Source organism: Geotrypetes seraphini, chromosome 8 (assembly GCF_902459505.1).
Source record: "Geotrypetes seraphini chromosome 8, aGeoSer1.1, whole genome shotgun sequence".
Taxonomy (NCBI): Eukaryota; Metazoa; Chordata; class Amphibia; order Gymnophiona; family Dermophiidae; genus Geotrypetes; species Geotrypetes seraphini.
In genome coordinates, this window is record NC_047091.1 from 26,483,405 (window position 1) to 26,510,660 (window position 27,256).

General features: G+C 46.5%; 2 protein-coding genes across 3 annotated transcripts in view; both read right to left on the minus strand.

Annotated features, from left to right (window-relative positions):
* TMEM54 (transmembrane protein 54) overlaps positions 1-10,497 on the minus strand; it is a 31,559-nt gene extending 21,062 nt beyond the window's left edge. The window contains exon 1 of the mRNA XM_033957079.1: positions 9,910-10,497. Coding sequence (XP_033812970.1) covers positions 9,910-9,922 — 13 coding nt within the window. The 5' untranslated portion in view covers positions 9,923-10,497. The remainder of the gene's footprint in view (positions 1-9,909) is intronic.
* Positions 10,498-13,814: 3,317 nt separating this feature from the next.
* On the minus strand, positions 13,815-26,319 carry RNF19B (ring finger protein 19B). Of its 2 annotated transcripts, none has more exons than XM_033956571.1 (9): positions 25,738-26,319; positions 25,141-25,334; positions 22,057-22,198; positions 21,814-21,976; positions 21,611-21,725; positions 20,648-20,788; positions 15,317-15,521; positions 15,110-15,226; positions 13,815-14,839 (listed from the first exon to the last, which is right to left on the minus strand). In XM_033956571.1, the coding sequence occupies exons 1-9, from the start codon at positions 26,205-26,207 to the stop codon at positions 14,470-14,472; spliced, it is 1,917 nt and encodes a 638-aa protein (XP_033812462.1). In that variant the 5' UTR covers positions 26,208-26,319; the 3' UTR covers positions 13,815-14,469. The 2 variants fall into 2 exon arrangements, with proteins under 2 accessions (XP_033812462.1, XP_033812461.1); XM_033956570.1 differs by having other exon boundaries at positions 22,057-22,201; positions 25,738-26,318.
* Positions 26,320-27,256: the final 937 nt, after the last annotated feature.

Below are 27,256 nucleotides of genomic sequence, written 5' to 3' on the forward strand. Positions count from 1 at the left end.
AGATTCACCTCTTGTGTATTTATGCCACAAAGGCTTGCTGTTCTTATTTTGTTCTGTTGGATCTTGCCAGCCAATTTGCCTTGTTGTTTTCTAGGACTCTAAATAGGAGAGCCATGGGAATCACATGTACTGTGGATGCCATATGGCCCAGAATCCTCAACATTTAACCAGCTGAGACTTGCTGATCTCCTTCCTCCCCTTCCTTCATTTATTTACAAAGATTTGATATACCACAAACTGCAATTCAGTGCTGCTGAGCAGTTTACATTCATCTCAAATCTAAGCATCGAAATAAAGAATCTCTGAAGAGATTCTCTCTGCGGTGCAGCACGCCATCAAGCTTCTCCTGTATTTCATGTTGAGGACCACATGTTGAGGTCCACAGTTGTGCAATTCCGCAGGCACCAATCCCCTTTACAGAGATTCTTGAAGCTGTATTGAAAATATCAGACCAAATGTTTTCCATGAGCCTTTCCCTTGGATACTAGCACAGAGTTACATACAATATTCAGCAAGTGCATGTCTATAAAAAGTTGATGGGATGTTATGTGGGAAATAAACACAGAACTCTTTTTCCCGAGCCCCTTGCCTCTCTCCCTGGAGGCACCAAGGAGTGAATCTTCATTTGACCGCTATGAATCCCAGAGCCTTATGGTCAGTCTTCTTGTTAACAGGAAATACAGAGAAAGGGGAGTTTCCCAAATTCTCATCTGCACTCCATCAGGATTCTGTGAACAGGCAATCTCACAGCTTCCTTCGAGGCCAATGAGGATAAATGAGGATCAGACAACGACCAGCCCCCATGGCTTCTATCGATACACTCTTGAGATCATTGTCTCCAGTGTCCAATGCAGCTCTAGGAGCCATAAAGCCCAGTGCTGAAGTTGATGGACCAAAAATACTTTTGCACTTTGTCTGGAGCATGGATTCTCACCTTTTAACATCTATGAATATAGAATAGAGGGATCATGGTTAGGTCCCAGGCATTGCAGGGTATCTGTTATGGATATGGTCTTGTTGCACCAGGAACATTTTTTCTGGGTCATGTCCAGAAAAAGAACTGCAGTGAAATCAAATCACTCAATTAAAATTATCCAACTACGTGCCCAAGGCCTACTGAAGCCAGAAGAGGGCTAACAAAAAAACCCCCAACAACTTAGAAAATACTCAAAAAGTCCAACTATCTGCATTATCTACTTAGTTTATTATTCTGTTATTTGCAAAAGTTATTACAGGCTAGTTTGTAGATCCTTAGCCCATGTTTGTAAGCCAATCTGGGAATTAACAGGTTTTAAAGTCATTACAGTACTATTATGATGAATTAGCATGCAAATTCATGAAATCTGCTTTTTAGGATCTGCCAGTTAGTGCTGGAGATTTGATGGCCCTTGGTCCAACTCTTCACGGATTTAGGGACATCTTGAAAACCTGATCTAGCTGTAGCCCTCAAAGAATGGGAGTGAATGCCGCTGTCTTATTGATGCTCACTGGTTTCCGATCACCCACCGACTGACTTATAAAATTTTACTTCTTACCTTCAAGACTAGACAAGAACATTCTCCAGCATTCATATAAAGACTACTACTTCCATAGAATCTCTCAAGAACATTGCGCTCTAGCCATCAAAACCTTCTTACTGTCACTTTGGTTCGTCATCTTACTTATGACACTACTCGTAAATCTCTCTTTTCGGTTACAGCTCCTTTATGGAACACCTTCCCTTCTCATCTTCGTCATGAATCTTCTTTGGATAGGTTAAATCTAATCTTAAAACCTTCCTGTTCAAAGATGCATATGATATGTAAGAAATAGAGGCCTCCTTTGCAATTTTACAGGGTTTTTTTTTCACACAATGATAAGAGCAACATTATTTTAATCTAAATCTGTCAAAGCTTGGATTATTTTATTTTTTAAAAATGTGTTTTTTTACCCCACCCCTCCTTCTGCGTTTAACCTTTGTATTCTTTCCTATTAATATATTGTATTTCTTTCCCTTAGCCCTTATGTATCTTATTGATTGTCCATGTGGATATCCTTGCATTTGAATTTGAAATCTAGCTACTTATTTTTTATTTAAACTGCTCAGACATTTGATGAGCGGTATATCAAAATTTAAATAAACTTGAAACTTATAACAATAGATAAGGGTCATTTATTTTAGATCCATCTGGTTTGCTAATAACACTCCCAGGGTAATACCAGAGTCCCCATTGTACACTTGTTGAAAGATTTAAAATGAATAAAGATTTATAAAAAAAATAAATAAATACCAGAGTCCCCCAGGCATCTCTGGCTTTCCTTTTACATAGTAACAAAGTAAATGATGGCAGATAAAGATCTGAACGGTCCAACTTGTCTCTTCTTTGATATTTCTGGGCCATAGACTAAAATCCACCTAGTATTGTCCTAGGTTCCAACTGCTGAAGTTGCCATCCAAGCTCACTCCAGCCTATCCAACTATCCTGTTGTTTGCAGGATATCTACTGTAAAGTCTGGCCAGTAACATCCTCATGTTCCAAGTTAATGGAGTTCCCATTGGGATCTTCTCTGCTTATTCTTTTTTTAAAAATTATGTTTAACATTTATCTTCAGCACAAGTCCAGTACATCCATCATTCTTTCTATTTAGAAATATTTTTGGATATTGCTTATAAGTTAGCCAGCAACCACCAAAGTCCTACTGTCTTAGCTTCTACCAGGAACTGCCACAGAAGCAGTAGCTATAAAGGCAGAAGCCCTACAGGAGTGTATGTGATTACTATTGAGAAGCTCACAGCTGCTGTAAACCTAGGCTCTCTCTGCAGGAGGTGCTACAGGGAATGGTGTGAGCTCATCTACAGCAGTGTTTCCCAACTCGGTCCTGGAGTACCCCCTTGCCAGTCAGGTTTTCAGGTTATCCACAATGAATATGCATAAACTTGATTTACATACACTGCCTAGATTATAGGCAAATTTCTTTCATACATATTCATTGTCGAAATCCTGAAAACTTGGCTGGCAAGGGGATACTCCAGGACCAAGTTGAGAAAGCAATGTTACTTACCGTAACAGTTGTTATCCAGGGACAGCAGGCAGCTATTCTCACTAGTGGGTGATGTCATCCGACAGAACCCCGATACGGACATCTTGCAAGCATGTCTTGCTTGAAGAAACTCAGAAGTTTCGAGATGCCCGCACCGCGCATGCGCCAGTGCCTTCCCGCCCGATGTACCGGGCGTGTCTCCTCAGTTCAGGTAGCTAGCCTGAGAAGCCAACCCAGGGGAGGTGGGTGGGACGTGAGAATAGCTGCCTGCTGTCCCTGGATAACAACTGTTACAGTAAGTAACATTGCTTTATCCCAGGACAAGCAGGCAGGTATTCTCACTAGTGGGTGACCTCCAAGCTAACCCCAATGGGATGGTGGGAGAGTTGGCAACTTAAGAGAACAAATTTTGTAACACTGTTTGGCCAAACTGTCCATCCCGTCTGGAGAAAGTATCCAGACAATAATGAGAGGTGAATGTATGAACCGAGGACCAAGTGGCAGCCTTACAAATCTCCTCAATCGGTGTCTCCTCAGTTCAGGTAGCTAGCCTGAGAAGCCAACCCAGGGGAGGTGGGTGGGACGTGAGAATAGCTGCCTGCTGTCCCTGGATAACAACTGTTACGGTAAGTAACATTGCTTTATCCCAGGACAAGCAGGCAGGTATTCTCACTAGTGGGTGACCTCCAAGCTAACCCCAATGGGATGGTGGGAGAGTTGGCAACTTAAGAGAACAAATTTTGTAACACTGTTTGGCCAAACTGTCCATCCCGTCTGGAGAAAGTATCCAGACAATAATGAGAGGTGAATGTATGAACCGAGGACCAAGTGGCAGCCTTACAAATCTCCTCAATCGGTGTCGATCTGAGGAAGGCAACAGAGGCTGCCATTGCTCTGACTTTATGGGCTGTGACCTTACATGGAAGGGATAATCCAGCCTGGGCATAGCAGGAAGAGATACAAGCCGCCATCCAGTTGGAGATGGTGCGCTTCGATACAGGTCGTCCCAACTTGTTTGGATCAAAGGAGATGAAAAGTTGAGGAGCAGTTCTGTGTGGCTTGGTGCGATCTAAGTAGAAAGCCAAAGCACGTTTACAGTCCAGAGTGTGAAGAGCTGATTCTCCAGGGTGAGAATGAGGCTTTGGAAAAAACACTGGAAGTACAATAGATTGGTTGAGATGAAATTCAGAAACCACTTTAGGCAGGAATTTCGGATGAGTACGGAGGACCACCTTGTCATGATGGAATACAGTGAACGGTGGATCCGCCACTAGGGCTTGAAGCTCACTGACCCTACGAGCAGACGTAAGGGCTACCAGAAAAACCACCTTCCAGGTGAGATACTTAAATGGAGCCTTGTTGAGAGGTTCAAACGGAGGCTTCATGAGATGAGACAAGACAACATTGAGATCCCAAACCACAGGAGGAGGTTTGATAGGAGGATTAACATGGAAAAGTCCTTTCATAAATCTGGAAACCACAGGATGAGCAGACAAAGGTTTCCCCTGTAGAGGCTGATGAAAAGCCGCAATAGCACTCAGGTGGACTCGTATAGAGGTAGACTTGAGACCAGACTGAGACAGGTGTAGAAGATAGTCCAACACAGAGGAAAGGGAAGCTCCTTGAGGCTCCTTAGCATTGGAAATACACCAGAAAGAGAATCTAGTCCATTTTTGAGAATAGCATTGTCGAGTAGCAGGCTTCCTGGAAGCCTCCAAGACCTCCCTCACAGCCGGAGAAAACTGGTGAGGAGTTACATTGAGAGGAACCAAGCTGTCAGGTGTAGAGACTGCAGGTTGGGATGAAGCAGTGAACCCTGATGTTGAGTAAGTAGTGAAGGAAACACTGGAAGAAGCACCGGCTCCCTGCTACTCAGTTGAAGGAGAAGGGAGTACCAAGGTTGTCTGGGCCACCGAGGAGCAATTAGAATCATGGTGGCATGGTCTGATCTCAACTTGACTAGAGTCGTTCGAATGAGAGGAAATGGAGGAAACGCATACAGGAAGCGATTCCCCCAATCCAGTAGAAAGGCATCTGCCTCGAGGCGATGAGGAGTGTAGATCCTGGAGCAAAACTGAGGCAGTTTGAAGTTGTGGGGGGCTGCAAAGAGGTCTATCTGAGGCTTTCCCCACTGAGCAAAGATCTGATGAAGGGGGTCGACGTGGAGCGTCCATTCGTGAGGCTGGAGAAGACGACTCAATTTGTCTGCCAAGACGTTGTCTTTCCCCTGAATGTAGACAGCTTTGAGGAAGGTGTTGTGGCGAACCACCCAATCCCAGACTCGAAGAGCTTCCTGGCAAAGAGGGGTCGAGCCCGTGCCCCCTTGTTTGTTGACATAATACATGGCGACCTGATTGTCTGTGCGAATAAGGACCACCATGTCGTGAAGCAGATGCTGAAAAGCTTGGAGAGCATTGAAGATGGCTCTGAGCTCCAGAAGATTGATTTGATGGAGTCGTTCCGCACTGGTCCAGAACCCCTGAGTGCGAAGACCATCCAGATGAGCCCCCCATGCATAGTTCGATGAATCGGTCGTGAGAACTTTCTGGTGGGGAGGAGAGTGAAACAGCAAACCTCTGGATAGATTCGAAGAGGTCATCCACCAGAGAAGAGACTGCCGTAGAGCAGGAGTGACTACAATGTGACGGGACAACGGGTCGGACACCTGAGTCCACTGAGATGCCAGGATCCATTGAGGAATTCTGAGATGTAGTCTGGCAAAAGGCGTCGCATGAACTGTAGATGCCATGTGGCCCAAGAGGACCATCATGTGCCTCGCTGAGATGGTAAGGCGAGAAGACACCGACTGGCAGAGTAGAAGGAGAGCGTCCATGTGCTGAGGAGGAAGGAATGCTCGAAGATGAATGGTATCCAGGACTGCCCCGATAAAGGGGAGAGACTGGGTAGGCTGAAGATGTGACTTGGGAAAGTTGATCTCGAAGCCCAAGCTTTGTAGGAAACAAATGGTAGTCAAGGTCGCCGAAATGACCTCTGGAGCTGACGGGGTCTTGATGAGCCAGTCGTCGAGGTATGGAAACACCTGAAGACCCATGCTCCGGAGTGCAGCGGCCACCACCACCAGATACTTCGTGAAGACTCTGGGAGACGAGGAGAGGCCGAATGGAATCACTCGATACTGCAGATGTAGATGTCCCACCCGAAATCTGAGAAACTTGCGGGAGGCCGGATGAATAGGGATGTGAGTGTAGGCCTCCTTGAGATCCAGAGAGCATAACCAATCGTTCTGCTCGAGGAGGGGATAGAGAGAAGCAAGGGTCAGCATACGGAACCGCTCCTTGACCAAAAACTTGTTGAGGACTCGAAGGTTCAAAATGGGACGCAGATCGCCCGTCTTCTTCGGAACGAGGAAGTACCGGGAGTAAAACCCCTAGTTTGGCTGATCTAATGGAACCGGCTCGACGGCCCGAAGCCGAAGCAGAGCCTGAGCCTCCTGAAGGAGAAGAGCGGTATGCGTCAAGGTTGAAGGATACTCTCTTGGCGGGTGGTCCGGGGGGACCCGTTGGAAATGAAGAGAGTAACCTTCTCTTACGATGGTAAGGACCCAAAGGTCTGTGGTAATGGTCTCCCATCGATGACAAAAATGATGGAGACGACCCCCAATGGGAAAAACGGGGGAAGACAGAACGAGGTCGGTTATGCTCTCTGGAAGAGAGTCAAAAAGGCTGAGTAGCCTTGGGTGCAGCCGGCATCTGAGGCTTCTGCTGAGGCTTCTGGGGAGGCTGTCTCTTCGCAGGTTGTCTCGCAGGAGGAGTTTGCCTCGGCTGGTAACGCCGCTGGTAAATCAAAGGCGGCCTAGTGGGTCGAGACTGTTGAGGCTTGGGCTTAGGCCGTAGGATAGACTGGAAGGACTTCTCATGATCCGAAAGCTTCTTAGTAACAGTCTCGATAGACTCATCGAACAGATCCGCCCCCGCACAAGGCACATTTGCAAGCCTGTCTTGGAGGTTCGGATCCATATCAATCGTACGAAGCCAGGCCAGGCGACGCATGGCTACCGAACAGGCAGCAGCACGTGCCGAGAGCTCGAAGGCATCGTAGGAGGATTGCATCAGCTGGAGGCGTAACTGGGAAAGGGTCGCCACCACCTCTTCAAACTCGAATCGAGCCTGAGCATCAATAAAAGGAATAAACTTGCGGAGCACCGGCAAGAAAAAGTCCAAATATGACGAAAAGAAGAAATTGTAATTGAGCACTCGAGACGCCATCATAGAGTTCTGGTAGATACGTCTACCAAACTTATCCATCGTCCTCCCTTCTCGGCCCGGTGGTACTGAGGCGTAAACCTGGGAGGGATGAGATCGTTTGAGGGAGGACTCGACCAGGAGGGACTGATGAGAGAGTTGAGCTCCCTCAAACCCTTTGTGGTGGACGATTCGGTATCGAGCATCCAACTTGCTGGGAACTGCAGGGATGGAATATGGTGTCTCAAAACAGCGCATGAAAGTCTGGTCAAGCAGTTTATGCAGAGGAAGCCGGAGCGACTCCGCCGGAGGGTGAGGCAAGTGCATGGTGTCCAGATACTCCTTGGAATATCGAGAACCAGTGTCCAACGTTACATCCAAGTCATCCGCCATTTGTCGGAGGAAGGAAGAAAAGGACAGTTGGTCCGCCAGCGCCGGCCGGCGAGACGGACTAGAAGAAGTGGAAGCCTCCGGGTCCAGAGAGAGCTGGGTGCGGCAAGGAGAATAGGAGGTAGATGGTTCCTCATACTCCGGTCCCTCAGGAGGGGATAAATCTGACGAGGAGTATCCCATACGTTGCATCTTCTTTTGCGGAGACACCTCCGAATGACGCGAGGAGTGTCGAGACGAGTGTCGGAATCGATGCCCCTTCCGGTGTCGGGATGGAGAACGGGACCGCCTATGCATCGCACAGTCCCCCGAAGCCTCCACGGAATGGATGGGACTAGATGCAGTGGATCGTAGAGGTGGCAAGGATGCGGACTCACGCGATGCCACACAGGCCTGGTATGGAGTGCGGAAGAACTCTTCCTGCGAGGCGGAATGCCCAGGGCACCGATTATCAGGGGCTGGCATAGTACTCTGATGGCGAGGAGGCGTGATGGGCTCCAAAGGCGGCATATCACTAAAGGAAGCCCGCCGCGAGGCTCCTGGCGCCCTCTGCCGATCCTCCTCGTCGAGCAGTGAGATCGAACGACGAGGAGGAGGGGGAGGGGGCGGTCCGCCCCCCGGGACCGGGATCGGGAGGTCACCCTGAATGGAGGCGATAAGCCGGGGTCCCATAGACTGCATAAGCTCGACAAACTGAGCTTCCAGCAGGGATCGCAGCGAAGCCGATATGGAGGGATCCGCACCGAAAGGGGGTCCTCCAGCACGGTCTTCGCGCTCCTTTGCGGCCAAGTGCTTCTGCTTGCTAGCTTTAGGCACTTTGATGACCACCGAAGGGACAGTGGAAGGCGGTACCTGAGCTGAGGAGACGGGGACAGGCACCGGTGTCGAACTCGAGGCTGAAGACGGTGTGAACGATGCCGGCTTCAAAAGGCCAGATGCAGGAGTCGACGATGCAGGTTTCGCATGGATCGGCGAAACATCAGCAGAAGTGGAAGCAGACGGCTCCTTAGCAGTCTCCATCTTAAACATCGACTCCCAGAGCAAGCAGCGCCGTTTAAACGAGCGCGCAGTAAGCGTGGAACAAGGCCGGCACGATTTCGGTATGTGTTCTGGACCAAGACACTGAAGACAGCGTCGATGCGGGTCCGTCAACGAAATCGCGCGCTGGCACTTGCTGCACTTTTTAAAACCGGTGATTGGCCGGGACATAGGCTGGAAAATGGTCGCCGCAAGGTCGAAGGTGCTGGGCCTAAGCCACAAGGCCGGCCCGGCCGAACCGCCGGAAGAAATAATTTTAACTTTTTTTTTTTTTAAAAGAAATACTAAGTTAAAGTAGAAATAAACAAAAAACGCGGTACAAAGAAGGCAAATTTTACTGAAATTCAGTCAGCGCAGAATGAAGTGAAACTTCTCAGCTCCGCGGAAAGAAAAGAACTGAGGAGACACGCCCGGTACATCGGGCGGGAAGGCACTAGCGCATGCGCGGTGCGGGCATCTCGAAACTTCTGAGTTTCTTCAAGCAAGACATGCTTGCAAGATGTCCGTATCGGGGCTCTGTCGGATGACATCACCCACTAGTGAGAATACCTGCCTGCTTGTCCTGGGATAAACACTGCTCTACAGCAATCCCACGCACACCATTCCTCCTGCTAGGAGAGCCTGGGATTGCCAGAACTGTGAGCTTTTCTAGAACAATCGCTCATGCAATCTCAGGCTGTCCTAGCAAGAGGTGTTAAAGGGGATGGAGTACTTGTGATTGCTATAGAGGAGCTTTTCTCCTAGCAGAAGAATGCATACGTGCTTATGAACAGATAAATGCTAAAGATAGAGATTTTTTAAGGCCCTTCTTGTTTGCAAAGTCTGCAATGCCCTGTAAGGTTCTTAGGACACTCCTCTAAGCAAATACATATTTAAACATTAACTCCATCACTTGTAAACTCTATACTATGTATATTGGTATTAGATCCCTATGGCAAATTGTAACCAGTTAACTGTGTATTATGTATGTTAACCTGTAAGCCGTTCTGAGCTCTTTGGGGAAGACTGGATAGAAAACGAATGAAATAAATTGCATGCAAAACAAAAGAATAATAATCAATCATTCATTTTCACCAGGATCTTTGCCCTTTCCTCAAAGTTGTGTGTGCAATAGTAGTGAAACTCGTGTCACAGGCAGGATGCACAGAAGACTGCTTCTTTACTCAGCCCTTTCCCCATTGACCCCAGTGAGAGGAACCCCTTTGAATCACAGTCACTGTTGCTGCTTCCCTAACTCCCACCAGGGCTTTGCACTCACCCAGTCTACACATGGTTGCTACTGCTTCACCGATCAGCTTCTCCTTGTCATTGCCAAATTGCACACAGCCTGCCACAGCACTGGAGACGGTGGGTGGCTCCTAATTTCTTTCCTGTCTAACTGGCTTCAACTCCCAGCAAAGAATGAATCACAAGGAGCCTCGCCCTCTGGGGCGGGACACAGCATCCAGCACCAGTCTTTGATCAGCATCTATCAGATAAGGTGCATTTAATAAATTTACTAGTCAATTAATTCATAGTTACTACCAAATATCAACTGTAAACTACTATACCCAGTTAACTAACTCTCTTTCTTCCAATCCCCGCAGTCTTTTTAACACATTGAACTCCCTCCTCAGACTATGGCACAATACTTCCATGAAAAGATTCATAATATCGCCCTTGAATTTACTACAAAGTCACATCCTACTCCCATTCGCTCTCCTGACCTTCCAGCTCCCACCATCCTTTCTTCCTTTACCCAATCAACCCACATATTCTTCTCATCTGGACCCACCTCCTCTTGATCAGTCTGACCCTCCAATTCCTGCTGACTTTTCTTCCATCTTTGGATTCATGGAGGAAGAAACTGCACAAATACTGTCCTTAGGCTCACTACATGCCCCTCTGACCCCATTCCCACCCCTCTAATTGACTCCATCTCACGTACTGTTATCCCTGCTACGTGTCATATCCTCAATCTATTCATTTCCACTGCAACTGTTCCCAAGTCCTACAAACATGCAGTGGTTAAGCCGCTTCTCAAAAAACCCTTGTAGGACCCCAACTATCACTGTGTTCCTTCTACCATTCATATCCAAGCTACTTGAGCGTGCTGTCCTCCATTGCTGCCTTGACTTCATCTCAACCAATTCTTGATCCTCTTCAATCTGGCTTTCATCCCCTACACTTCAATGAGACTACTTTCACCAAAGTCTGCAGTGACCTGATCCTAGCCAGATCCAAAGGCCTTTACTTAATCCTCATCTCTCTTGACCCGTCTGCTGCTTTTGATACTGTTAATCACTGCCTACTCCTTGATATGCTGTCTTTGCTTGGATTATCTGCCTTCCCATATAGCTCAAACTCCTATTATTAACCTAAAAGTGTGTTCATGCCGCAGCCCCTCGGTATCTCTTTTGTCTCTCCTTATACACCTCCCCAAGAACTCTGTTCCTCAAATTACTTATATCTGTACCCTTCTCCTCCACTTTCAGACTTTGTTTCTTTCATCTTGCTGCCCCGTAAACCTGGAATAAACTACCTGTCAGTCTGCCACGCCTCTTCCCTTGTTCAAAAGTAGGCTGAAAACCCACCTTTTTGAGATCGAATCCTACTCCCCTCTGCTCACCCCCCCTAGCCCACAGTTTATCCATCCCCTATCCTGTATCTTGTTTAGATAGTCCCTGCTCGAATGAACTTAGTCTCCTTCGTGACTCTGTACAGCACTGCATACGTCTGGAAGTGCTTTAAAGAAATAATTAATAGTAGTAGTAGCAGCAGCGATCAGTAACTAACTGGGTGTTGAGGATGATTTATTTGACAGCTACAAAAATATTAAGTGGTCATAATGTACACTTGATGTATGTATTAAAATGAATAAAGATTTGGAAAAAAAATATATATATATATAATTTTTCAGTTTTGTTCTTAGAACCCTACAAGAAAATGTGTTTTTCTTCCTGGGTGGTTTAGAGGCAAATCTTTCAGAATCCAGGTGCACTCTCTCACTCCATCTGGCCTCATCAGAATCCTCCCCTTCCCCAGGCAGGCAGACTATGCCCCCATCTGGTAGCTAGAGTTGTTGAGGACGGGTGAGCAAAGCACCCAACTAAATGGGAAAAAGAGATAACATCTGGAGAGCTGCATCTACCACTGTCTGTCATATGGGAAACAAGGCTCTGTCAGGTTTTCAGGATACCCACAATGAATAGGTATAAGATAAATTTGCATACCCATCTATCTTAATGCATTCTCATTGTGGATATCCTGAAAAGCAGACTAGCTGGGAGTGTCCTGGGAACTGGGTCGAGAGAAACACTTTCTTCCATGAATGGCGTGGTATCCACTCCATTCTCATGTGGAACTTTGACAGCCAACTGTAGTCCATCTCAAGGATTTTCTTCAGTGAACACAGAAGTGTTTAGTACAGGGGTAAACAATTCCAGTCCACAATGAATTCAACTACTGGAAACAGCCCTTTATTATAATACCAAATTCCGTAAAATACCACAAACAGAAATCATAACCTTTCTGCACTCCTCTTCTTGAGGATTTTTATATTTCATAAGTGCCAACTCTTTTGCCTTTATTTTCTCTGCCACTAGTTTAGAGAACCATATCGGTTTCCTTTTTCCTCACAGAAAAGTCAGTAGCCATTTTTATTGCTCCTTTCAGCTTGGATCACTGTTTTTCCACTTCTCTTATGTCCTCCCACCCTATCAGCTCTTTCTTCAGATACCTCCACATTCTACTAAAGTCCGCCCTCCACTTTAGCTGTTATATCAAACCAAACTGTTTGGCGAATGCTACCACCCAGCTTGTCACACTCGGACATGTGACACTTCCCCCATTTTTGAATACCAGATCCAGCACCGCCCTTTCCCTTGTAGATTGTCACCATTTGTCCAAGCAGAGTACTTTGAAAGGCATCCACGATCTCTCTACTTCTTTCCGATTCTGCAGAGACAGAACTTACCAATCCGTATGTGGCAGGTTGAAATCACCCAGCAATAGCTCCTCCCCTTTCTTTACTAATTTTTGGATATCTGCAACCAGATCTTTATCAATTTGTTCTGATTGTGTCAGAAGTCTGTAGACAACACAGACGTTCCATTTTCTCTTTTCAGAGCGATCCATATTGCTTCTTCTTTTCCCCAGGCCCCCTTAATTTCAATCACTTGGATATTGGTCTTTACATAGAAAGCTACTCCTCTACTTTTTCGGCCCTCTGTGTCCTTCTAAAAAGATTATAGCGCAGTATGTTTGCGTTCCATCCATGGGAATCACTGAACCATGTCTCTGTGATAAGAGGCAGACTTAAGATACTGTCGCTAACATTAGGGCTTGCAGATCATGAATTTTGTTGCTTAGACTGTGAGTGTTTGTGGTCACTGCTTTCCAGCTACCTTTCAGCAGCAATCTCATAGTTCTTTGTTAAATCTCGCTTCCTACTGCGTTACTAAGATTGCTATTTACATTGCTATCTTTACTACTGTCACATCTTGTGCTGTGGGAGACCACTGGAAGTAACCCGCAGATATATGCCATCCCCACTTTCCAGTTTAAATGCCTAGATTACAAACCGTCTGGAGTATGGAAGGAAGTACCGTTTGAGTTTGAAAAAAAATTATAATTATATCCAAGGTCCAAATCCATATCACTGGGTCTGTGTGTCTGAAACTGTTACAGTGTATGTATGGGGAAGATGGGTAGGTGGTTTTAGGTAGCAGGGTTGAGTTGGAGATACTGTATAAGCCTTTATATTCAGTAACTTGTGGAGGAGCGGCCTAGGGGTTATAAGCACATAAGCATTGCCTCCGCCGGGTCAGACCAGGGGTCCATCGCGCCCAGCAGTCCGCTCCCACGGCAGCCCCTTGACTTGTAATTGGTCCTTACCTAAATTATTCATCCCCTATTCATTTAGTACCTGTACCTATACCCTTCAATCTCTTTCTCCTTCAGGGTTAGGGCTTCCACATTCTACTAAAGTCCGCATGTTTGAAATCCAGGACTGAGTTTTGTGTGGCCACCCTCCACTCTAGCTGATATATCAAACCAAACTGTTTGGCGATTGCTACCACCCAGCTTGTCATTCACTCAATACATGTGTGATCCTTTCCCCATTTTTGAAAAGTACACAGCAGTCTGGCAGGGGAAGGCACCACAAACTCCAAAACCATCTAATTGTCTATTAAAAGATTTTATTCTCTCAAATATTTTACAAAATATGTTCATTTCAAGCAAAATTACAACTAGTTCTCTCCCCCCCAATACCCCCTTTCAATGGCACTTTAACACACAAACATATATACACCACAACACTTCAACCTCAGGGGGCTCAGGAGGGCACCATGGGATGGCTCCCTAAAAATATCCCTCTTGTTTTCCTCTCACTTCATTAATTTTGAGGGGAGAAAGGGCCAGGAAAAATGAAGACCCCTGAGGGTCCCCTGACTTTATTTAGGCCGGATACCAGAGAAAACAGGACATTGCTGATCACAGTCAGGCACCCCAAGTCACTGACCACATCCATGCAGGAAGACCACAACATTGTCCCAAAGCTGCCTGAAAGGGAATCACCCCTCCGAGTATGTTGGGGGTCTGGACACTTCACTCACTGTGTAAGGAATGTTCTCATTCCCTACCAAAGCTACATAAAACAGACCCCCTTCAAGAGTCAGCAAGAATCATCTCTTACCCCCATGTAAAACTGCCTGACCACAATTTATTAAAAATAAAGAGAAACTCAGACAACAAAACGAATAAAAATCAAACCTGAAGACATATGTGCTTTCTTTCCACAAGTGCATTGGGGAAAAAGGTGTGTGCAAATGATAAATTAGACATGGACCTCAATGTATTCAAACTTAGCTCGGGCATTTGGACTTTCTGTGCCTCTGGCTGTGCAGGCAAGAGTCTGAAGCCGAGGAGAGTCACATTCATCAGAAGTCAGGTCTGGAACATCATCAGACTGAGTGTCTGAGCTCTCCAGCTCACTGCGGATACTCTCAGGCTGCGCAAGGCTGACATCGCAGCTTCTGCTGGCCAGAAAGTCCCTGCTTTTACAGGCCTGCTCATCTTCCTCTTCCTCATTTTCCACCATCTGGGCATGGACATGAAGGGAATCCTCTGTACTGCTGCCACCGACAAGCTGGTAATGGCTTGGTTTGGCCTCAATGTCCACCTGGACCTCCACATTGTTGCACTCTCTGTGGGAAGAAACAGCACTTTTTTTTTTAAAAAGAGAGACAAGTCCAGGAGTCCACTCCCTCACCCCTTCCAAAAATCCATAAACTACTTTTAAAACACTTTCCCACTTATAGATGTTTTTCTGGTTGCCTCATATTAAACACAAAGACTGAAGTAGTTTATGAGGAGTGGTGGTTTCTGCTTTTATGCAAAAGTCACCCCAGAGGAGCATGCATCTCCGTCTCTAGACACATGGCAACTGCTGACAGAGCATGTCTCATCTTACACACCTGTCTTGAGGGTTGTATGAACTAATGATGGAACCTGCCATGGCTCGGGTACTGGCATTATCGCTTGTAGAGTCCTTGTGGACTATTTCCTTCTGAATATCAGCCTGAACTTCCAATCTGCAAAAACAGCAACAAGAGAGGAGGTCAGACAGGGCAGTTTTGAGCCCAGAAAGCACAGAAGCCAGTGACTGGAGGAAGCTGCATTACCTGCTGTATTTTCCCTTCCCAGCTGACAGAACGCCTCCAGTAAGTGAGCCCGAGAGGGCAGCAAAGCTGGCAGTCTCACTGTAGTTTCCTTGCATGACACTAAGTCCATCGGTGGGACTCCCACTGGTGCTGAGGACACTGGTGAGCCCCTCAATGCTGCTTTCACCAATGCTGGGGTTCTTCAAAGCTCGCCAGGCATCTGCCACTGCACAAAGAAGAAGGTTCAGTTCCAGAACATAAAGTGCTCAGTACTGTGTCATTTCAGACTGCATGAGGAACTGCTCCATTCCCCCCCCCCCAAGCTACTTACAGCTGGCATTTAGGTCCCACCTTTCTCATAGCTCAAAATTAAAACAATGAATCCTAGATCAAACATTAAAAACAATAAAATACACATTAAGAAAAGAATTGCAATTTAAAATCTGAGGGGTTTCTGCCAGCAGTAGATTCCAAAGGATCAGAGGACAAGTCCTGCCAAAGTTATCTATTTTCTTATCCAATTTGGAGGCTAACACTTAAGACTCAGATTAAATACTAAACAGAGACTTGCTCGGATGAACAGCCAGGGCCCAATGTCTTCACTGGTAAAGAAAACAAGCTTCAAAACTTTCAATAGAAACACCCCGACAATTAACAAAGCTGCATCAATATAGGTTTAAAGGGACTGAACATCTGAGTGGTAAAATCCAGGCAGTGGTGCAAATAATTACAGAAGCACTAATTCATTTGGAGAGAAATGGCAATGAAATTAAATGGTGAAATGTTTAACAACCTATCCAGCAAAGAGTCTTATATAAGACCTCCAGTATACAAGATAGGCTTGTCCACATCCTTCATACCCCTATTCCCTACCAATCAAGCCTTTAGGAGTCATTTTAAATTGTTTGCTCTTTGCCCATTTTATATCTTTAAAGAAATAGATGAAAGTCAGTCCTGAAATGTTACAAAGGAATGGCCTCAGAAACGCCATGTATCAAGAAGATAAGATGGCGTCCTCAGGAACTCCACTACCTGGCCTGATAGCATACCATACATTTTCATGCTAAGATTTAATGCGGTTTACAAGAAGATTTAAGAACAGGACATGCACATTGAATGAAGAGGAGGGGGTCAGCTCCTGATCATCCCCATTCCCAGTTTCACAAGCTGTTTGAATAAAATGCTGCCATTAACTATACTTTAAAACATCAAGAAAACTAATATCACTTCCATCTAATTCTATAGCGGAGGATCAACCTTATTACCTCTGTCTACAATTTAATTGGTTACCAGTCTTTTATAGAATCCGTTTTAACGCTCTAATTTTGGCACATAGAGCTTTTTACTTCCAACAACCTGGATATTTACATTCCTTGACGATCCCTTATTCACCATCAAGAACTTTGAGGTCTATTCAAAACAACAGATTAGTCCTTCCATCGGCAAACAGGGCAAAATGGGAATCCACTAGGAAGAAAGCTTTTTATTTTATTGCTCCTTTTTTATGGAATCTCTTACACGGGATATAAGGCTGGAAGAAAATTTAAGGCTTTTAAAACTTTGTTGAAAACTCATTTGTTTTAGGAAGCATTTGGAGTATCTGATTCAATTCACATACATTAGAGGAATCGGGACTCTTAGCAGACATCCTGTAATTTAACATTAGTACAAGAGGTATATTATAAATGGTAAATCTAGAAAGGAATGTTCTTGTATGTATGTTTTAGAGCTATGTAGATCTGTCCTGTTTTAAATGGAGTTCTTTTCTAAATTTTGTAAAATGCTTGGACCTGTCATAAGTTTTAATAAAACATATTAGTCTTTATTACATTTGACAGACCGCTCAGGTGGGCTTTTTGGCAACTAAAGTTGTTTCGGTTCCTCTGGATCCAAGGAACTGTATTCATGCAATAAAGTTTCAGTGATCCCATTACTACTAACTAAAAGATCAATTCGTTTGTCGATCCTTCTTTCCATCCCATAAAGGAAATATTTGAAACAGGCTTTGCATACTTTGGACTGTAAGCGTGCTTTGGCTTACTATTTAGAGCGCACTAAACCTCACAGATCATCTCCCCAACTTTTTCTATCCTTTGATCCAAATAAGCTGGGACATCCTGTTTCTAAACGGACGTTATCCAATTGGCTTGCTGCTTGCATCTCGTTCTGTTATGCTCAGTCCGGACTGACACTGGAAGGTTCTGTCACGGCCCATAAGGTTAGAGCTATGGCAGCGCCTGTCGCTTTCCTCAGATCAACTCCTATTGAGGAAATCTGCAAGGCTGCTACTTGGTCCTCAGTTCATATGTTCACGTCTCATTATTGTCTGGATTCGTTTTCCAGACAGGATGGACACTTCGGCCAATCTGTTTTGCAACATTTATTTTCATAGCGGCCAACCTTCCCTCCATCCCTCTTTTTGTTAGCTTGGAGGTCACCCATCAGTCAAGAATATGCTGCCTGCTTGTCTTGGGATAAAGCACAGTTACTTACCGTAACAGGTGTTATCCAGGGACAGCAGATATTCTTGCGTCCCACCCTCCTCCCCGGGTTGGCTTCTTAGCTGGCTTATCCTAACTGGGGACCGCGCACCTCCATCGGGCGAGAAGGCACTCGCGCATGCACGGTGCGGCCTACTAGAACTTTCTAAGTTCTTAGAGTGCAATCACTCTAAAATTGTCCGTACCGGGGCTCCGTCGGTGCCGTCACCCATCAGTCAAGAATATCTGCCTGCTGTCCCTGGATAAGTTACGGTAAGTAACTGTGCTTTATTCCATTTGACAGACCGCTCAGGTGGGCTTTTTGGCAACTAAAGTTGTTTCGGTTCCTCTGGATCCAAGGAATTGTATTCATGCAATAAAGTTTCAGTGATCCCATTACTACTAACTAAAAGATCAATTCGTTTGTCGATCCTTCTTTCCATCCCATAAAGGAAATATTTGAAACAGGAACAAAGCCAAAAACCCCAGAAATGCAACTGAAGACCAGCTACAACCTCATCAAAGCATTAGAAACTCTTAACACTTTATCTTCCCATTTCTTTAATTGTAAAATGTTCTGATGAGTAATATTTAAGGGATTGGGACATGCATACCGCCTTTTGTAGTTTTACAACCACGCTCAAAGCTGGTTTGCAAGCATTTTTCTCTCTCTGTCCCAGTGGACTCGCAATCTATCTAATGTACCTGGCTAGTGGAGGATTAGGTGACTTGTCCAAAGTCACAGGGTGGGGTTTGGGGTTTGAACTAAGGCTGTAGCTCTAGCCACTATGCCACACTCTCCAGCTACAGCCTTTGTGGAGAATACTCAGCTGTGAAAATCAGGTTTCCTGCTAATAATGCATAATAAATACTCTTCCATTCTCAGGATTATAACCTGAGAATTCAGCCCACTGAGAGGTGCCTGTACTCATCCCCTTTAACAGCCAGCCAGAAGTTTAAGGGACATCTTCCACTGTGGGAAGTGCTCTGCTTCCATCATATAAATAAAAGTCATACTATGTTTAGATACTAGGAATAGTTCATAATATTTAAAATATTATAGCATATAGATATTGGCTGAAAAGTTATATTTTTAATGATATATGAAAATCAAGTGTATATTTATAAGTTCGAATGATTTTTCTTCTACACTTGTTGTAATATGTAAAAATGAATTAAAAACATAAAACAATAAAAGTCATAGTAGCTCAGACTTCACACTGCAAGGGTTTAGGATAGAGAGCTGCACGGGAACGGGGATGACGGGAATCCCGCAGGACCCGCGGGTTCCCCCTTTGGGTCACGGGGATCCTGTGGGGACGCCCCCTAGGGTCACGGGGATCCCGTGGGGACGCCTCCGAAGGTCGCGGGGTTCCTGCGGGGTTGGATCGCAATGCACTCGAGCCGCGAGGGTAGTCTCCTCCTCCTTACCTGCCCTGTCGCAGCACACAGCCGAACGGAAGTCTTCCCGATGTCAGCGCTGACATTGGAGGGATGGCTTAAGCAAAGCCCTCCCTTCATCCGACGTCAGTGCTGACATCAGGAATACTTCCGGTCGGCTGTGTGCGGCAGGGCAGGTAGGAAGAAGGCAATGGCGTACGAAAGAGGGGAGAGGGGGCGGTCCGCCCCGGAGAATGTGCACAGCCGGTCAGGTCCCCCAATCGACCGACAACAGGCCCGGCCGACAAATCTCCCTGCCCTGTAGCCGCGAATCTAAATTACCTCTTACAGCAGCTTCACTACTCCAGCTGCTGTAAGAAGGTAATTTAGATTCGCGGCTACAGGACAGGGAGATTTGTCCAACTGGGCCTGTTCTGTTGTCGGTCGGGTGCGGAAGCGCCACAAAGATAAGGGGCAGGGAGGGAGGAAAGGTGGAGTGGAGAAGAAAAGACGCTTAAGGGGGGAGAAGGCCGCTGAAAGCACTGGGGAAGACAAAGGGGTGGAGAAGGACGCTGAAAGGACATGGGGTAAACGGGAGATGGGGGGGAAGGATGCTGAAAGCACATGGGGAAGACAGAGGGGGGAGAAGGACCCTGAAAGCACTGGGGAAGACAAAGGGGTGGAGAATGCCACTGAAAGGACATGGGGAAAACAGGGGTGGAGAAGGCCGCTGAAAGGACATGGGGAAGACAGAGGGGGAGAAGGCTGCTGAAAGGACATGGGGAAGACAGAGGGGGGAGAAGGACGCTGAAAGGACATGGGGAAGGCAGGGGGGGAAAAGGATGCTGCCTGACAGGACATGAGGAAGATGGTGGGGGAGAAGGACACTGAAAGGAAATGGGGAAGAGGGAATGGGGAGAAGACGCTGACAGGGAAGAAGACAGAGGTGCCAGACTATGGGGGGAGCGGAGGGAAAAAGATGGGTGCCAGACCAATTTGGGAGGGGGGAGAAAGGGAGAGGCACAGTAATAGAGCAAATGGAAGACACAGAGAGAAGAGAGGCAGTGAATGGAAGGAATTGAATGAGAACATGAAGAAAGCAGAAACCAGGCAACAAAGGTAGGAAAAAAATTCTTTTTTTTTTTTTTGCTTAAGGATAAAGTAGTATATTAGTTGTGTTGATAAAAATTTATAAACATTAGAGGCTCTGGTAGAAACCCGTTTACAAAGTATGTATTCTTCCCAATTAATATTTCCAAATTAATAAAGTCTTTTTGCTTATTTTTAAATGGGTTTCTACCAGAGCCTTTAATTCAGTAGCATAATTAAATGAAATAACTATTTCTGTAGTTTATAGGGACGGGCGGGGATGTAGGGGATTCCTCGCGGGGACGGAGGGGATTCTTCGCGGGGACGGGTGGGACTTTGGCGGGGACGGGTGGGATTTCTGTCCCCGCGCAACTCTCTAGTTTAGGAGTCCAGCACATCTCACCTGTGATTGGTCCATCGTCTTCATCAAACTCAATTTTCACCCCCTTGCCATTTGCTGTGCTCACTCCACAACCACCACCCCGACAGAGAGATATTGGTACCACACCATAAACATAAGCTAGCATGATGGGCACTCCGATCCCTGGAGGCAAAGAAGTGAAGAAAGAAAACACCATGACAGATCAAAGCCAAGTATATATAGCACGTCACACCAAAACCTTTTCTCAGCAATAGCTCAAGGCAAGTTACATTCAGGTACAGGAAGTACCTCCCCTGTCCCTATCCAATCTAATTTGAAGATCACCCTGGCTTCTCTGGTTCTTAGCCTAGTCCTTTAACCATTAGGCTATTCTTCCACTCAAGCACCATAAGAACATAAGCAGTGCCTCTGCTGGGTCAGACCAGAGGTCCATCTTGCCCGGCAGTCCGCTCACGCGGCGGCCCATCAGGTCCAGGACCTGTATAGTGATCCTCTATCTATACCCTTCTATTCCCTTTTCCTTCAGGAAATTATCTAATCCCTTCTTGAACCCCAATACCGTACTCTGTCCTATCAAAAGTCGTCAATACCCAGGGAACACCAGCACAGCCAGACATCTTCACAACACAGTCACACATCTTCACAACACAGTCAAATGTAATGTAGTAATCAACAATCTTCCAGTTCTAGAAGTTATATGTCTGCAGACAGACAGTAACCCAAACAATGCAGAATCTGCACTCTAAGCCCTAGAATCTAAAAGCATATACCCTAGCAAAGAGGCAGTTATCCATAAGGTTGCATGCATTGCAGTAAATTCAACCACTTTTCGACTGAGAAAGGAAAGCAGAAGATATGAGAGAACACAGGATTACTTTTCTTCACAGAAAGGAAATTAACTTATAGGGCAGTCTTTCAGAAGACTGGACAAATACTAGGTGGGCAGGTGAAGACAGCGCACGCAGTATGACTTCCGTTTCTTACCTACACTCACAGCAGCAATGACGGGTGAAGCAATAACAGACAGCGTGACGCCACCAGTAATGGCCAAGTTCCGCTTCTGCTTGGAAGTTTTCTTTCCATCATACCTGCTGTGGATCTGAGGACAAAAAAAACAGCAGCTGCATGGATAGACACAAGGGGCAAAAAACCAATCCTCACAGCCACACATTCCAACTTCCACCTACCTTTCTGCCAACATAAACAGGGATGCCAATAACCATGGCAGGAATGGCAATGCCAGCAATGAGAGAAATGCCCACCGGAGCACCGATTAATGTACCCAGCTGCCAAAGAATTTTCTTTTTCCGACTCCACGGCTTCTTTCCCCAGAATGTACAGCCTGAAGGACTACAGAGAAAGCAAGATGTTGAAATTCATCCTACACAGGAGGATCCCCTCCCCCACCCATGAGTTTCCCGTCTACTCACCTGAGGTAATGCAAATCTGAAATTTCTTTCATGCACAACCAGCAGAACTCACAGCCACAAACCGCACATGTCATATGATTGCAACTCCCATCATTCATCTTGATGATGTAGGCACTGCAGCGGGGGCATGGCTTAATGTCATCTGCTGTAAGGGAGAAACAATGTCACTCATCAACTTCTGAAACTAGAGCAAGCATATTTTCAGAGCATTTCACTGACTTGATTTTTTTTATTGACTTTGAGGCCTTGGGGATGGCAGTCTGAGCAGAAGATATTCAAAAATTCAGTTTTCTTGCTACACATCCACTGCAAACAACTCTCCTCCTACATTGAAGAGCTCTCTTGCTTCCATCCCACTCAAATCACAGCGCAGAGGTTCTGTTATTGACGTTAACCACCAAAATCAAGCAATACTTGAGTGCCGGCCACTAGGTGATCCTCCTTTAATTTGATATATCTGCTGCCTTCGACTCGGTTGACCACCAACTATTACTAGACAAACTCAATGAAATAGGCATTGTAGGAACTGTACTTAACTGGTTCAAAGACTTTCTACAAAACAGACAATATCTTGCCTACAAAGATGAAGTGTTTTCAAAAAATCTGGCAAGCGTTCTATGGTGTACCGCAAGGATCACCATTATCACTAATTCTCTATAACCTTTTCATGAGCTCACTAGGCCATATCAAATTCAACAACAATGAATGCATATTTTCATATGCATATATCACCTTCTATTCATCCCAATTAATTGTGACTAATGACACAATGTTAATATCAAATAGAATAGACAAAATACAGACCTGGGCCGCATCCAATAAACTCAAACCAAATGTAGACAAAACCAAAGTTCACACAGTTCCTCCTGCTGCAACTCTAACCTCAGGATCCATGTTGTATATCAACAAGACATCCAAGGTCCTCAGAGTCGCACTCGACTCAACCATCATATGAATCTCAAGTATCCAACTTAAGGAAGAAAACCTTTTACAATATCGGACCCATTTTTTCAAGGGCACCTGACTTTGCTATACCAACACAAATGCTTATACTGTCTCAGCTGGGTTATTGCAACACCCTCTATGCAGGTCTAAACTCTATTACATTACATTGGTGTCTTCTATCTTGCCAATACCTTTCAGTTCTAGGCGGTTTACAAAAGAATTGGCCTGGGCATTCCCAGAGAGATTACAAGGCTGATAGTTGGAAAATGCATTAGGATCTGGGGAGTCGGGAAGGTTTAGTTAGATCTATTCTTCTGAGCAAACTACAGATGATTCAAAACACAACAGTCGGACCTTACTATAAGAACTTACACTGGCTGCCTGCAAAATTCAAATCACCTTCAAACTATCAAACTCTTCTTTCCTATTTTCCAATGGAGTTCCTTTCTTAAATATGATTAAGTTGTGATGTAAACCGCTTTGATCCTTTTTGGCTTTATAGGCAGTATAGAAAGATTTTAATAAACAAAAACATAATGTTTCAAATCTTATACACAAAAACTGCTGAACAGCTCAAACTTATTTGTCAATTCCTGGTCTACGTCAATCAGAAAACTGAAACTGCTTCAACTGCTTCTCCCATCTCCCAAAGGGGTTAAATACAAACACACAATTGACTTGCTCTTCACTTATTTTAGCAACAAGACCTGAAACAACCTGGACATCAGGATGGAAACATTCTACAATAGATTCCGAAAATTTTTTTTAAAAATCCCTCTTCTTTGAAAGTATACACAACATAGACAACTAACTCTACCTAAATCAAGTTTAATACCAGTATAGTCATTGAACCATTACTCCGTTCATAACCCTGCCCATACTGCTATAAAGTAGTATATATATTCTGTAATTTCTTATATTGTAAGTCGCCTTGAACCTGTTGTGACACAGCACAACTCAGAAATACTAGTTTAGATTGCAAATTTCTATAAGAATTAAGCTAGATCTCATGAAAGGTTTCATTAAGTGGTACCTCGGTTTACGAGTGCACCGGTTTGCAAGTGTTTTGCAAGACGAGCAAAACATTTGCAAAATCGGCGCCTTGGAAACCGAGCGTGCCTCGATTTGTGAACGGCGGCCCCCACGATCCGGCACCCTCCCCCCCCCCCCCGTATCAAGCGAGTTTCCCTTAGTTCCTATGGGGAAACTCGCTTTGACATACGAGTATTTTGGTTTAAGAGCATGCTTCTGGAACGAATTATGCTCGTAAACCAAGGTACCACTGTATTTGATATCCTGCCTATCATTACGTCTAGGCGGTTTACAATAGGTTTCAACAAAGTTAAAAATAGAGCGATAAAAAATAAAAATAACAAACTAGGACATATAAGCTGCTTGACTAGAGACACAAAAGGGGGGAAGGGGAAAAATACAATATTCATATTCATATTTTTTTTTTTTTTAAGGCCTTACACAATGGGAGGGGGAGAGGTAAAGTACCGCACTACCTAAGGAAGGAGAATTTTTACGGAGCAAAGGCATCCTTAAATATAAAGGTCTTTAGATTTGTCCTATATATGGGTAAGGATGTTTCATTCCTGATATGGCTTGGAAATGTGTTCCATAAGATACGCTACAACAGGAAAGATTGTTTTATGTGTTGTGTCATAAAATATATGGCAAAGTAAAGTAACTGAAAGGAGATTTTGTTGGAAAGATTGTAATAGTTGTGATGTTGTCTGTCTATGAAAGCCGGTGGGGTACGGGTAAGCAGTCAGCGTGTTTCAAGAGATGAGTAACTTGATCATTTTTTCAGCCTTGTAGATAAGTTTCATGCATATCCTAATCAGTGGTCTAACTTAAAGTGTGACTCTGTTGATTGAGCATTAATAATGAAAGCAGAATCATAAATACAATGATTGGATGCTGCATGGACAGTTCTGCAGCCTCTAATTCAAGCCTTGAGCAAGATAACAAATGAAAGGATTCTTCTTCCGCAAGAAAGACACGGTGGCAAATTTTCCCATCCCCCTGCCCAATTCCTGCGAGCTCTGTCTGCCTCTGCATTTGAAAATCATAAGAGCTTATAGGACTGGGCCAGGGATCAGTATCTCTCTTCCTCCCTCTGGGAGAATGTACCTGAGCCCGAGTCTTGTCCGGAGGTGTGCTTGCTTCGGACCTGCAGAGTCTGTGCTCTTTGCTGGCGTGCCATGTCACAAGTCTGGTTTGGATGCCATAGCTGTTTGCAGTGGTAGCAGAACTCTGTCTGACAGCCATCCCTTTCGCAGGTGAGCTTTGGGCAACTGGCACATCCATAGGCGATGACAGCGTACCTGGGGGGGGGAGAGAGAACAGGGCATAGCAGTCAGCATCAGAGAACCCTCCCCCTCAGTTTCTCCTCCCTTCCTGTAGAACCCTCCACCCTCCCCCTACTCCCTTCTGCCCCGCCCCCTCCTGTAGAAACCCTCCCCCACTCCCTCCTGCCCCTCCCATAGAGAACTCTCCCACCACTCCCTCCTGCCCCTCCCCCTCCTGCAGAAAACCATCCCCCACTCCCTCCTGCCCCTCTCCCCGTAGAGAACACTCCCTCCTGCCCCGCCCCCTCCTGTAGAAAACCCTCCCCCACTCCCCACTCCCTCCTGCCCCTCCCCCTCCTGTAGAAACCCTCCCCCACTCACTCCTGCCACTCCCGTAGAGAACCATCCCCCTGCCGTAGCTCCTCCCCCCGGGCCTCACCCGCAGTCCGGGGCCGGGCACCAGCGGCAGTCGGGGTCGGCGGCCAGGCACCGGCGCAGCATGAACTCCTCGTACTTGAGCATGAGCGGCGGGTCCTGCAGGATGAGGCCGATGTGCTGCGGGCTGAGGCGCTCGGGGCACTCGGGGCAGCTGATGTTCACGCGGCTCTCGGTGATCTCGATGCGCAGGTACTGGCGGAGGCAGTCGAGGCACGAGCGGTGCTGGCAGCTCAGCAGCTCGGGCACCTTGGCCGGGGGCAGGCGCACCAGGCAGAGCGGGCACTCGAGCAGCGAGGCGGCGGGGGAGGAGGCCCGGGGCGGCGGGAGCGGCTCGGCCTCGGTGACGACGACGGCGGCAGCGGCGGGCACCTGGGCCCGGCGCCGCGAGAAGACGCTGTGGAACGAGAGGCGCCGCCGCCGCCGCCGGGGCCCCGCCACCGCCGCGCACCCGGGCTCCCTCTCGGAACCCATGGCGGAGGCGAGGGCTCGCGGCGCTTCCGCTTCCTTTCCCGCCTCCGCTGCGCGCTCCTGAGTCACCCCTCAGAAGCGGAAGGGGAGGGGCGGGGCCTCGCCCACGACGCCTGCGCGCGGCGCGGCATCGCACGTCACAAACGCATGGAGCGTGCGTAAGAGGGGAGGGGCGGGGCGGGGCGGGGCGGCGCTCCGGCCTCGAGACCAACGGCCGACTCAAGCGCGCGATCCCTGTAGGGACGGGGGATGGGAATGTTCTGCATCTTTCTCGCTCTCTCTTCCCATTTCCATCCAGTGTGTTACCCCGCCCCCCTCACTTCCATCCAGCATGTCCCTTTTTTCTCTCCTTAGCCCCTCGTGCATCTATCCAGCATCCCCCCTCAGTCTTTTTTCCATTCAGGGTCCATATTGCCTCCTCTCTCCCCCATTTCCATCCAGCATGTCCCCTTTTTCCCTTCTTAGCCCCTCCTACATCCATCCAGCATCCTCCTCTGTCCTTTTTCCATTCAGGGTCCCCATTCTCCCTAGTCTTTGATCCAGTTATTCCCACCCTCCTTTCCCCTTCCTGTGTTACCCCGCCCCCCCCCCCCCACTTGGTTCTCCCCTCACTTCCATCCAGCATGTCCCTTTTTTCTCTCCTTAGCCCCTCCTGCATCTATCCAGCATCCCCCCTCTGTCTTTTTTCTATTCAGGGTCCCTATTGCCTCCTCTCTCCCCCATTTCCATCCAGCATGTCCCCTTTTTCTCTCTTTAGCCTCTCCTACATCCATCCAGCATCCCCCTCTGTCCTTTTTCCATTCAGGGTCCCCATTCTCCCAACCCTTTGATCCAGTTATTCCAACCCTCCTTTCCCCTTCCTGTGTTACCCCGCCCCTCCCTTTCTTGGTTCTCCCCTCACTTCCATCCAGCATGTCCCTTTTTTCTCTCCTTAGCCCCTCCTGCATCTATCCATAATCCCCCCTGTCCTTTTTCCATTCAGGGTCCCTATTGACTCCTCTCTCCCCCATTTCCATCCAGCATGTCCCCCTTTTTCTCTCCTTAGCCCCTCC

What these genes read in the sequence shown, in the direction of transcription:
- RNF19B (XM_033956570.1), bottom strand. Translation starts at nt 26,207, where the DNA reads ATGGGTTCCGAGAGGGAGCCCGGGTGCGCGGCGGTGGCGGGGCCCCGG. An exon ending in AGACGATGGACCAATCACAG is followed by an intron (nt 15,522 to 20,647) that starts GTGAGATGTGCT and finishes TTCTTTGTGCAG; the next exon opens with TGGCAGATGCCTGGCGAGCT. An exon ending in TCATACAACCCTCAAGACAG is followed by an intron (nt 14,840 to 15,109) that starts GTGTGTAAGATG and finishes TTCTTCCCACAG; the next exon opens with AGAGTGCAACAATGTGGAGG.